This window comes from Sinohyriopsis cumingii, chromosome 14, assembly GCF_028554795.1.
Source record: "Sinohyriopsis cumingii isolate HCF-2022 chromosome 14, ASM2855479v2, whole genome shotgun sequence".
NCBI classification, from domain to species: Eukaryota; Metazoa; Mollusca; class Bivalvia; order Unionida; family Unionidae; genus Sinohyriopsis; species Sinohyriopsis cumingii.
The window spans coordinates 18,704,799-18,716,675 of record NC_142974.1 but is presented as its reverse complement, the minus strand read 5'-3'; the positions used below and the strand labels follow the sequence as shown (position 1 = coordinate 18,716,675).

The window sequence follows — 11,877 nt, the reverse complement described above, 5'->3', positions numbered from 1 at the left end:
TTGCTTTCTCGGTTTCTCTTTGGCGTACTCCGGTTTTACCTTGGAGGTACCTTTTGTAAATGTCGTATTTGTCAGTCATACTCTGCGATATTCTATATGTTTATGTTCTTGCTAAATATCTCTCACTTAATGGGATGGGGGCCAACAATCCTGTCCATGTTCCAATTTTTAGGTAAGAGGCCACTGAGAAAGAGACGGTCACTTTCAAATTGCACAGAAAAAGCGTTTCTTCCCAATACTGCTGAGGGCCTTTGTTAAAAGTATTGGAGAATCACCTAGACACTAACGTAGACGCTCGGGAGATCCGCAGCAACATAAGACTGACTCTCACATATAATTTCGACTGGTTTCAATAACACTTTAGTATCCTTGAAAAGTGATGTCTGAATTCTTACTACATTCGCTCAAACGATTGTTGTTCTTGCGAGGGCTAACTTAGTACAAAACAGTTCACTCAGATTTAGTCATAGTCATTTACGGCACAGGGTTTGGCACAACTCACTGAATGGTCTTGCATGGATGGCAAGCGAAGGACAAGTATCTCCCTTGAATTATTCCCCATTCAATATTGGTCGAGTGTCCTATAAAAATGACATAGTGACGACTGAAACGTAAATTGTGACCAGTCATTCGTTCTGAGAAATATTTCCTAAGAATGAAACAAAATTATAACTAACATGTTACAATAGAAGAAAGGGGTAGGGATACAAGTAGCTCAGACGTTAAATTGCCCTTATCCACCCAGGCGCTCGTCAGTAGTTACATGTGGCACTTTGGGGTCAAAATTATTTTCCATTGAAAAACTTCTGAGGGACACTTTGGGGTCATTCGGGAAATCCGATATTAATTCGGTACTTAGGTTCAACATGGGAATAACACTTAGGGTAAATGGGAATGACACTTGGGAGTCAATGGTAATTTAACTTGGGACAGTCTATGTAGTTTCAAAACGTGTGGTAGAAGTTTACGGTAGCGATCGTGAAGAATGTGTGATTCTCTCATATTCAACATCATCCGCAACGACTGCACAGTGGGATTAAAGGTTGCGAGAAAGAAAAAAAAAGACGGAGGTAAAACTGATCGAATGACTGACTAGACAAGACCAGGGAAGAATTAAATTCTTGAACATTATTTGTTTACAATCTATTAGCCAAAAAATTGACTTCCAGAAAATTTAGAACGATGCCATACACCTACATGGTGAAATTAAGCGGTTTACGTCAATGGTGGCTATATTTTTTACGATGTTCATACTAAATTTGGCACAACTGATATGTGTTTAAGCGAAAGCTAACTCGCACACACACACAAACACACACACAAAAACACACGCACACACACAGAGTTGATACGGCATTGGATGACAGTAGAATGGATTAGTCTGGAAACTAGTGTTTTGAGAAATGGTCAGAAGAAAAGAAAATTCGGTAAAAGACAGAAACGTAGGACACCTCTTTCTGGTTCTCTTTTTGCGGACTTATGGGACAAGGATAACTGAGTTTCTGAAGACTTGCATAAATTCTGTGTGAGAGCTATTCATTGGCAAAATTTTTATTTCATTATTTTAAAACAGTAGTGTTATATTTATGGTCAAATGACTGTAGTAATATTTGTTGTATGCCTTGCAAATATTGAACATCTTCTGTGGTTTGCTACACACGCTACCAAAATAATGTTACAACGTTCCCCTAACCATACACGGAAGAAAAGTTAATAAATATCTTTTTCTATCGGCAGTCTAAACTGGACTGATTAGAAATAGAGCATACTTTATTACAGTTTCTCGAACGCAAGCTTTCGCTCTAGAATGACAGTGTAAAATAGGACTTGTCCTACATAACAGCTGTGTATTTGTTTGTTTTTTTTTCCTTCTTAAAAACGGTAGATCTAATGTTATAAATTTTGTCAGTGACACATTGCAGCGCCGAAATAAGACAAAATATGTACTGACTCCACCATGAGAGTGTTGTGTATGGTTATACTAAAGTTATTTTTCAACGATAAAGCTTGTTTGTAGTAAGCTGATATCTTACTGTTCGAAAATTGTCGATCGAATGATTCTGTCCGTTACACATTGCAGTACCAAGACAAGCTACCTGGCATGCAGAAGCTCAAGATTTTATATCGTCCAACGATTTACTTACAGAAGGAAAATCGTTCTACAATATTTTTAAGTGACACGTGATTGCAAGAAAACAAAACAAACGGAACAGCTGACGTAATCATTTTGACTAGTGACCACATATTTGGAGTGGTATCGTAAAACGGGATCAAATATCATCAGGACTTCAGTCAAAATAATTACGTAATGTGAGAAAGAGAATTCTTACATTTGAAAACGTTTTACCACGCGTACGTTTGTATGGCATATTTTCCTTAAGAAATTTTAAAACACATATCATTTAAATAATCACTCTTATAGGAAAAAATCCACCATTGTTTGTAAATCATTACAAGAGTGAACTGGAAATATAGAAGACTAAAATTCTAAAACGTTCATGAAATATTCTAACCAAATATAACATCCAAACATGCCATAGTGTATCTACATTAATGACTGACATAATATCTGTGGAATCACACATGGTGCGATTGTTTGATGTTTTAGTTTCATTATTAGTAAAGTGACTAGTGGTCGGGTACAGAAAAATAAATATGATCCTCCTGCTGTGTCGATAATAATTGACACCAATTCAAAGGTAAGGAGGTACAAAATATCGGTTAGCCATTGAAGCGGTTTTAACGCTAAAGTGATTGAAAATATTGGTTAACCAATAAAATCACTTACAATGAGTGACGCATTGTTTGGGTCTAAGGCAGGGTGGAAAAATAATACCTTCGCTCTTGCGTTTTATCATTGCAATGCAGACAGACTAGAGTTTAAACTTGCAATCCTCCTGTTGCCACACGAACTCTTAGATTTTTGGTTCTCGTTTTGAAATTGACAAGATGTTTCACTCTTGGACATTTTGATATATACGCACTCACGCTCGTAGCGGGGGGGGGGGGAGGAGATAAGTGCTACAATATTGAGTTGCAGTTGTTTTAAACTAGTGAATTTCGAGTTTGTATGAAACAAAAGAACCTAAAGTACAGTTAACCTCAAGGGTGTTTACCCAACATGCCTGTAAATTCATACATATACTTACATAAGAATACATATAACCTATAAAACGCAAACATATAAGGCAATCAAGATTAGAATGAGCACAGATACGGCAAACTGCTAAAGGGTTGTTTTCCTCCACGTCCGATTGACTTCTAGTTTCAATCCCCTTTCAAAACAAACTTAGCATACTTTTTTGAAAGCTTCAAATAAGAAACTTGAACAAACTTAAGCACTTTCCTAAACAATATAAATACTTTTACAACAACAACAAAAAATCATAACTTTGCTGTAAAAAAAAAATACATCAAATATAATTAAAGGTTAACGATGATTAACAAAAGAAAAACTTTACACTTGTAATGGCATGCGTAGAAATGCCTTTCAAATCGAGAAAGTATGCGGATGCAATATGGCATGCAATGACCTGAAGAGAAATAATAAACAGAGAGAAACCTCAGTTGAAACTTCATTTTCTTTTTCAAAATTGCTCCTATTTTTAGGGAACATAAACACTATAATAAAGGTGAAACAGGGAAACTACGCATTAAACCATTATATTTCGGACAAGTGAGGGGATATTCCTGAAGTTTCTAATCAGCTATATATGCTGGGCTGGGCCTGTGGGATATCCACATATAAGAAGTACAGATTTCTGGTAAAGTAGCAGGTGTGCGTGTTTTGAAAAAGTTACAAATATTGGATAAGAAAATGTTTCTCGTGAGACTAGTAAAGTTGAGAGTCTGTGCAAGTGTCAAAACCTAAATTCACATAACTTTCTTTCGACTTTAGAAAAGGTGAAATATCACAAATCATTATCACAGTTATAAGTAAAAAATAGGGGCGTAAAGGTTATTATTTAGATGAATCCACCTGCTCTGTCTTGTACGTTGAACTTGGAAGAAATTAGCGACAGCAATAGTGGTAAGAGCAGTAGGAGACGTCGCCGCTGCTGCCGAAGAAGGGGACATCTTTTAGCAATGGTTTACATTTGGTATGCATCTTGGTCAACGACAAAATAGAAGTGTCAGAGACAAAAAGACATCGTTGCCGAGCAGCGTAGTTTTCTTGGGTTCTTACGCGTTCTAACAAAACAGTACCCTCTCTCTCTTGATGACAGCATTTGTCTTTCTTTTTTGTTCCTTTTTCCTGTTCTGATGATGCCTTTCTCCGAAATTCGGAACTAATTTTGCATCGAATTATTTTCATTGGAGATAGTTGGTTTTGTATTTGAAGGTTGTTTATTTCAATGTTGTAATGTACTTCGTTCATGCCATGGCCATCATTTATATTATTTTTGTAAGAAGGATACATTTGGCGTGAAATGCTAATATATATACTTCTTCACCATCCTTAGCGATATGTTGATTAAACTGTACAAAACAGAGAAGGATCATCCATAGATGATGCTCTTTCTGTAAAGACATGTATATATGTATTTATGTATGTATGGCTTTAGCACCTTCAAACTGCAACTGGTTCACCAGATTGTCTAATAGTTCAAACTGTAAAAATGTATCTTTGCGTTTGGATCAAAATGATCCAAGACATTGTCCACAAGGAGCCTATATGTTCCTTCTACTGTATCAGACAAATATATCGGATTTTTATTATAATAATATTATTTATATACATTGTTTTCGATTGTTAAAGGAAACCCATCAATACGCTATTTATGTAAAGAATCCACGAAAGAAAATATACAATAATTTACTTTGGAATTAATCAACGACGTACAAACTGGTGGAAAACAATATTTGAATTTTTCCAAGCAATATCCGAAGATCCTAAACATTGTTTTGAAATTGAATCATTTTGCACCTACGTCTGACGCACTGATATCCCAGAGCCATTTTCAAAATAACTCCCATCCAGCCACCCATTTATTTCTATTCGCTCAAGCGCTCCTTCTTGTTCCGTTACAGGGCACGAAAAGCCAACTGTGTCTTCTATTCGAGATGTTTACATCCAGGTATGTGTTACATGCCTTCATTTAATAAAAATAGATTTACATTGGTACATCATTTATTGCAAAGCAAGAAAATTGACGGATCATTCCATCTTGAAGTTTTTGTTTCTCCATAAACATCAACGCGAGAGTATCATTAATGACTGAGTGATCATTAATGACTGAGTGATCATTAGTGACTAAGTGATCATTAATGACTGAGTGATCATGGCTTTCTAAACACGACATACGATCTGCAGCTGTACTTGCATACATTCAAAATCAGTAAATAAAAAGCAAGCTCCGTTGGGTCTTTGTCTTCCTCGAATTAGACAGGTTCCAAGGACTCGCACAAATACATTATAAAATAGTTTATTACTGGAACTCTGGAGCAGACTTTGGCACGAATATATCAAGCTTTATCCAGACTTGTACTATTATGTAATGAAATACTTTAAAACAGTTAGAAATAACTAAGCGGATTATATTAATGCTCGAAGATTTTCTTTACTCGGTGTTTATCCCGACTCAGTCTTTCACTTTGATGAAAGATGAACTCATTAACTTCGCCTTTGTTAAAAGATTAATTACAAGGGGCTATAAAATAATGAAATAAGAAAAAATTAAAAATATTTATTTCCAAGATTTAAAGATAAGGTATTCAACGACGATATTATTTACAACTTTAAAGAAGAATGTAGAATAACACTTGAGTAAACCGAATATATTCACCTAGAAAAAAAACCAAAGATCTAGTGCGTATGCTTTGTTTGGACAGTTGTATTGCCATTAAGTGTTAGCTGAACAGTCATAGGACTGAAACACAAGTTATCAAAACTTAGCAAGGGTTCTCTTCCTTACAAGCTTACATAACAAAGATCAAAAGGCTGTGCCATATGTGCAGTGATAGATTATTACACAAAACGTAGATATTTTATTAACAAATGAAAAAGTAACTTAGACAAAGAGAAGAAAGAAACAAAAGCAAAAATATGATTTAATTTAAAACTGAAATGAATTTCACGAATATAAATTTTATTTTGTTTTAAGGTAATGTCATTATTAGTGGCGTAAGAGTCGGTATTACTTTCTAAAAGTTTCAAATAGTCAAAGGAATCTTTGTTGTTGTTGTTGTTTTCTTTTTTGAATTCAATTTATGGAGGATAAAATACAAAATTTGAACATTCAATGTCCGTTCCCAGACAAAATCAAAAAAGGTAACATAGACAACATAGCAAACATAGAAGGAATTCTATTATGTAAAGGGGACAGCAGCCTATTAAAAGAATTAACCTTATGGCCTAATGTTACTGATAATTTCAAACCTAGTCTCTATTTCGTTTGGCAGAATAAATTTCTGACAGAGGGCTGTGCATTCAAGTAGGTAGAAGAGAAGCAACCTCAACTGGAGAAAGAGAAGTAATGCATGGAAACTCACCAACGAGATTTTACGAGATGAGGAGTGGCTGCAGTATAAGCAAAGACACCTAAATTGGACAAACATTTAAAACATTAAAATAGAATATTCCAACTATTTATATCATCCAAACTAAAATATAAACAAACTTTGGTCAAATTTTATTTGAAAGATTCCTTCTTGCTTCTGTTTGCAACTGTGGAAATACACACTACACCGATCAAATTTGGGAGACGCATGATACTATAAACTCGGAAGCCTTTGCTATCCGGGAAATGAAGGAGGTATATCTAAACAACAAGCCAGCTTTCTGTATTAGGACGAGGTTACAATGTATCGATAAAATAAAGAGTAGAAAAAGTCTAAAGATCAGAAAAATCGATTTCTCTGTTGTTAATTTCTTCATTCAAAGAAAAACAATTGTTTCAAGTTTCAACCTGGAATCCACATGAATAAGAAAGATCGAATATTATGTTCACTCGATATAGACCAGTTTTTAAGCTATTAGAGATGTATGGAGCAATATTTTAAAATTAAGATTGCATTTATTTTGGGGCCACGGAGAAAATATTTGAATGCCTTTTTATTAGGCATGACACGGTTTTGGAGTACTTTCAAAGAAGATAATTTGTGGCATACATCTAAATTTACACTTAAAGAAAACTAACAGGTTTCCAGCCTGTATATTACAAAATAAATAAAATAAGGAACATAAAGCCATTCAGTGTGTAACATTTCCGATGTCAAAAAAAGCATATAGGTCCGTTTGGAATCTTGTACAAGTTACTTGGACTTGTACCTACCCGGGATGTATGCATAAAATGCCGGCATTCAAAACATGGGATGTGTGTACGAAATAGAGAGCTACGAACCTAAACTATTGGTTCGCTGCAAGAAAACAAAACTTCAGTACTGTCTGGCATATATTAATATTATGATAAAATAGCCCAAATAACGACTTCATGTCGAATTTGTAAAACATAAATATGCTGGAAATCGTGAAGAAAATAATTGCTAATATTCGATATATGATGCGAGAATAAATGTAAGGCAAGTTTTTGGAGTATATTATCCGGGTATGACTATGGTTAATAATGAGGCTGTCATGAATTTTAACGGTCATCAATGGTGCTTTTGCAATAAAATCTTTCTGAGTTCATCATCATCATCTAATATAGCAGTACTATAATGTCTTTCACCTATCTTAACAGATATCATCATAAGTTCTAAGAAATTGGCATAATGCCAATATTGTGTCCGCCTCATACGAGTTTGCATTCTTATTAACCGGTCAGGTGTTGTTGATCAGGATGCTTTTTCACTTTCAACACCGAAACGATGATGATAACTATGACAATGATAGCAAAAATAACAATGAGTAAAACGTGGTGCCTTTTTCTTAAAGGTTGCTTGGTAGAACACTTTTGAGTTTTATCTTGTGGGTTGTAAATTGCTGCAAGAAATGTTTTTGGTGCACGGCCAACTTCGCTTCTTTGTTTTTTCAACTTAAACTTGTTCTTCATGGGTACCTGGAATTTTGGAAAGGCATTATCATTTATATATTATTTCATAATGGTATCTGTAATGGATTTATTTCTTTCCTATGTAATATTGGAAATATACAAGTAACATAAAAATTGTATCTGATATGTCCTCTGACCTTAAAAAATGTGTACAAATAATATGCTTTCCTATTTAATCTTCTAGACGATATTGAACTACTTGCTGATCATCCTGGTATTTTTATCATCGGATAACAATTTATTCAGATATAGTCGAGTCTTATAATTTTAAACTATCCGACTAAGTACTATGGATGTATATTTAATTTGCATCTTTTATTTTGTATTATCCTCCATGATTATTTGATACACATAATTGTATTTTGGATTTGACCTTACTGAAAATCTAGTTCACTGTGTGCCTAACTAGAGCCCGTCATTCTGTAAACAAATAATGCATAGCTAAAATCTCCCTCAGAGGGAAGGTTAAATATTAAGATCATTATCAATAAAGGTAAACATATTTATTTGGGTCTGGGTCTAGGACTTTGGTATTCCCCATTGATAAGCCACGTGTACTTGATATGTACTAAGTTCTTTATTATTGTTTGGGTAATATATTTTCAGTTTGCAACTTAGAATTTTCAAGAAATTAATTTTTAACCTATTACCTGGCTCTTCTTTTGCGTCTTAGCTTTCATACAATCTTGTTTACTTGAAAACTAGCCATCCTTACATTTAAAATCTTTCGGCAGCGCCAACCGTCCTGTTATTTTCAGTCTTTGATTGGGATGGGGGTGAATTTATTATTTAAATTATTATTTACTGGAAATACAATATGCACTTAAATAATATTCTTGGACAGAAACATTAATTTGGAATTAAAGTAAAGTCAGAGATGGACAGCTTGGATTATACTATTATGATTAATTGGAAGACTGTTAGCACATCATTATACTTCAGGGCAATGGTACATTAGTACGTTTGAGACGGCAGGCACATCAACACATTCGGCATTACATCGTTTTTGGAATACAGCTGGAATTTAATTAGAACTTTATTGATTAGGACTGGTGATAGAACTTTCGGGACCATTTCGAATTTAAGTCTCAGATGTATAAGATGTTTATGAAATTGTCTCTTTGCATTCCTGGCAAATAAATTATATATTGAATTGTACAAAACTTATTGGTTTTCGCTCTTTTCTGTTAGTTAGTTTAAGACCATAGATTCGTAATAACTATCTGTAAACAGTAACTTTGATCTATCTTAGTAGAATAATTATTATCTGACAAGATGTACAGACTACTTTGACATATGGGAAAATGTGAATCGTACATGACTGTTCAGTTTTAATTAAATTTATTAAACGAGTCGAAATAGAAACGGAGTTTAATAACTTGGGAGTACCTTCGGATGTCTCGGTCATTACTTCTGACACGACCTCGTCACATTATTTTTCACATCACGAGGTATTATTACACGGATGACATATACCAAAATGGTCGGATGATAAATGTGTATACACTGCCACTAAAAATAGTGGAATCACGTCACAAATCGTGGGACGTTATATGCTTTTCTTGTTTGTGAATGTCAGTTCTGGAACCTTATGATGTACCATCAGACAAAGGTTTGAATTTTTTTAAAGGAATGTGTTATACTCACACACAGATCTCTCTCTCTCTCTCTCTCTCTCTCTCTCTCTCTCTTTTATCTATCTATCTATCTATCTATCTATCTATCTATCTATATATATATATATATATATATATATATATATATATATATATATATATATATATATATATATATATATATGGGTGGGTGTATGGGGGTTGGTTTATGGGTGTGGGTGTAAAATATTTTAAGGATTATATATGTTTTATCTTCAATCGTCTATATTGTAGCACTATACGTTCTCATATCTACCTGAAGATATTTAAAATATTTTTTCATTAACATTTTAATAATTCTACTGTTAACTGTTACCGTGTCACCAATATTGTACTTATGCGCTTGAATACACTAATGTATCCATAGATACGGAATTATAATTGTAAAAATTAGATACTAATAGGCATAAAATACTAGAAAAGGACAATATACAATGCCTCATATACAATGTACACAACTTACCTTTAAGTAATCCATTTTTATCGAAGTCTGGCCTGAGTCATCTTGGGGTTTAGCTGACATAGAGAGAAAACAAGATCGTTTAAGCATAAATTACAACACCAAAATCAAAACTATTTCAGATATGATTTAAATCTGAAATAAAGATTGGAATAGATTCTGGTCATTAAGGAAAACTAATGTACATTTACTAAGAAGTTGTTGTACTGACTATTTTGCATGTGTATGTATGCATGTATGTATGTATGTGTGTCACTTTGTGGAGAAGTTTTGCCTATGTTCAGGTTCATGTTTGCACACATGTTCTTACAATTACTTCGTAGCAAGAGCACCTGCATATGTTAATATGTATTATGTTGTTGTTGTAGTAGGGTTTAACGCCATTTTTCAGCACACGATAGGCTATACATGGCGTCCAGTATTAATGGTGGAGGAAGAAACCAGGAAAACCCCGGAAAGAACCACCGACCCACGAGAAGCTACTGGCAAGCTTTCTCACACATCCACATTAGCCGAATCCGAGACTCGAACCCACCCAGACAGAGGTGAGATGGCAGTGATCCGTAACGATGAGCGCTTTAGACCACTCGGCCACTCGGGGCCCCAATATGCATTATGTAATGTTTTGACTATAAATCCGATTCTGGACAAAGAAACTGCCTGTCGGTTGTATAACAGTTACGCAACGGCCTGTTCGCGGCTAAATTCAAAAAGGAAATTCCACGTCCGAGTGGGGACGCCTTTGTTTGCTTTGCATTCAGTCAGTGATGTCCTGACCGGAAATTGAGAGCGACAGGAGAGTGAGAAATTACCACAAGACAGTTTTCAAAGAGACCGTCCGTAGCCAATCGGAACCGAGAGATTAAAATTTAGGGCGAATTTTCGCACACAATCGAAACATTATTCCTGCTACATTCGTTTTGAAATATTAGTTCAGATGTGAATCTCGTAAAAAGACGAACGAAACGTAGTTGAGAGCTGTTAGATGTACTCTGAGAGCATAAGTTGTTCATTCGTAAAAAGGCGGGAATGATTCTGGTGAAATTCTAGTTTGGATTTGGAGCAAAAGGCTTCTGAGGTAACATATCTTTGCTCGACTTTGCCTCACTCTCCGAACTAGGGTTTTAGGATTGATGCATTATTATGTACCTTTTTGTTTATTAGAAATTGAATCTTTAATGTTTAGCAAATTATTAACATGTAAGATTGACATATGTAGATTGTAGATTGTCGGATTGTGTAACCGACTATGTTGCATCGTAATTCAAAACTGAATTTATTATTGAATTGTTTTAGAACTTGTACTTGCTTTGTTATTAGATGAATCCTAAATGACTGTAATTAGATGAATCCAAAGTGACTGTAATTAGATGAATCTTAACTGACTGTAATTATATGAATCATAACTAACTGTAATTATATGAATCATAACTAACTGTAATTATATGAATTATAACTGACTAATTAGATGAATCCTGACTGTAATTAGATGAATCCTGGCTGTAATTAGATGAATCATAATTGACTGTAATCAGACGATTCCTAACTGACTGTAATTAGACAAATCTTAAATGATTGTAATTAGATGAATCCTAACTGACTACAAATAGACGAGTCCTAACTGTAATTAGAGGCAAGTTTATCTCCTTGCCGATAAGTGTTCGCTTGTTAGGGATGACGTGAGCTGCTTAGTCGAGAGGGTATGAATTATGTGACTCGTAGACATGGGTTCTAGTCTCAGGTGTGAGTGAATCATTATTCTCTTTCA

The 11,877-nt window shown here is 34.5% G+C and overlaps 1 protein-coding gene across 1 annotated transcript in view; it reads right to left on the bottom strand.

The window, feature by feature from the left end:
* Positions 1-5,672: 5,672 nt before the first annotated feature.
* The window catches only part of LOC149783357 (uncharacterized), an 81,572-nt gene continuing 75,367 nt past the window's right edge, over positions 5,673-11,877 (bottom strand). Inside the window, exons 5-6 of the mRNA XM_089931559.1 lie at positions 10,113-10,165; positions 5,673-8,000 (exon numbers count right to left, since the gene is read on the bottom strand). Coding sequence (XP_089787685.1) covers positions 7,755-8,000; positions 10,113-10,165 — 299 coding nt within the window. The 3' untranslated portion in view covers positions 5,673-7,754. The remainder of the gene's footprint in view (positions 8,001-10,112; positions 10,166-11,877) is intronic.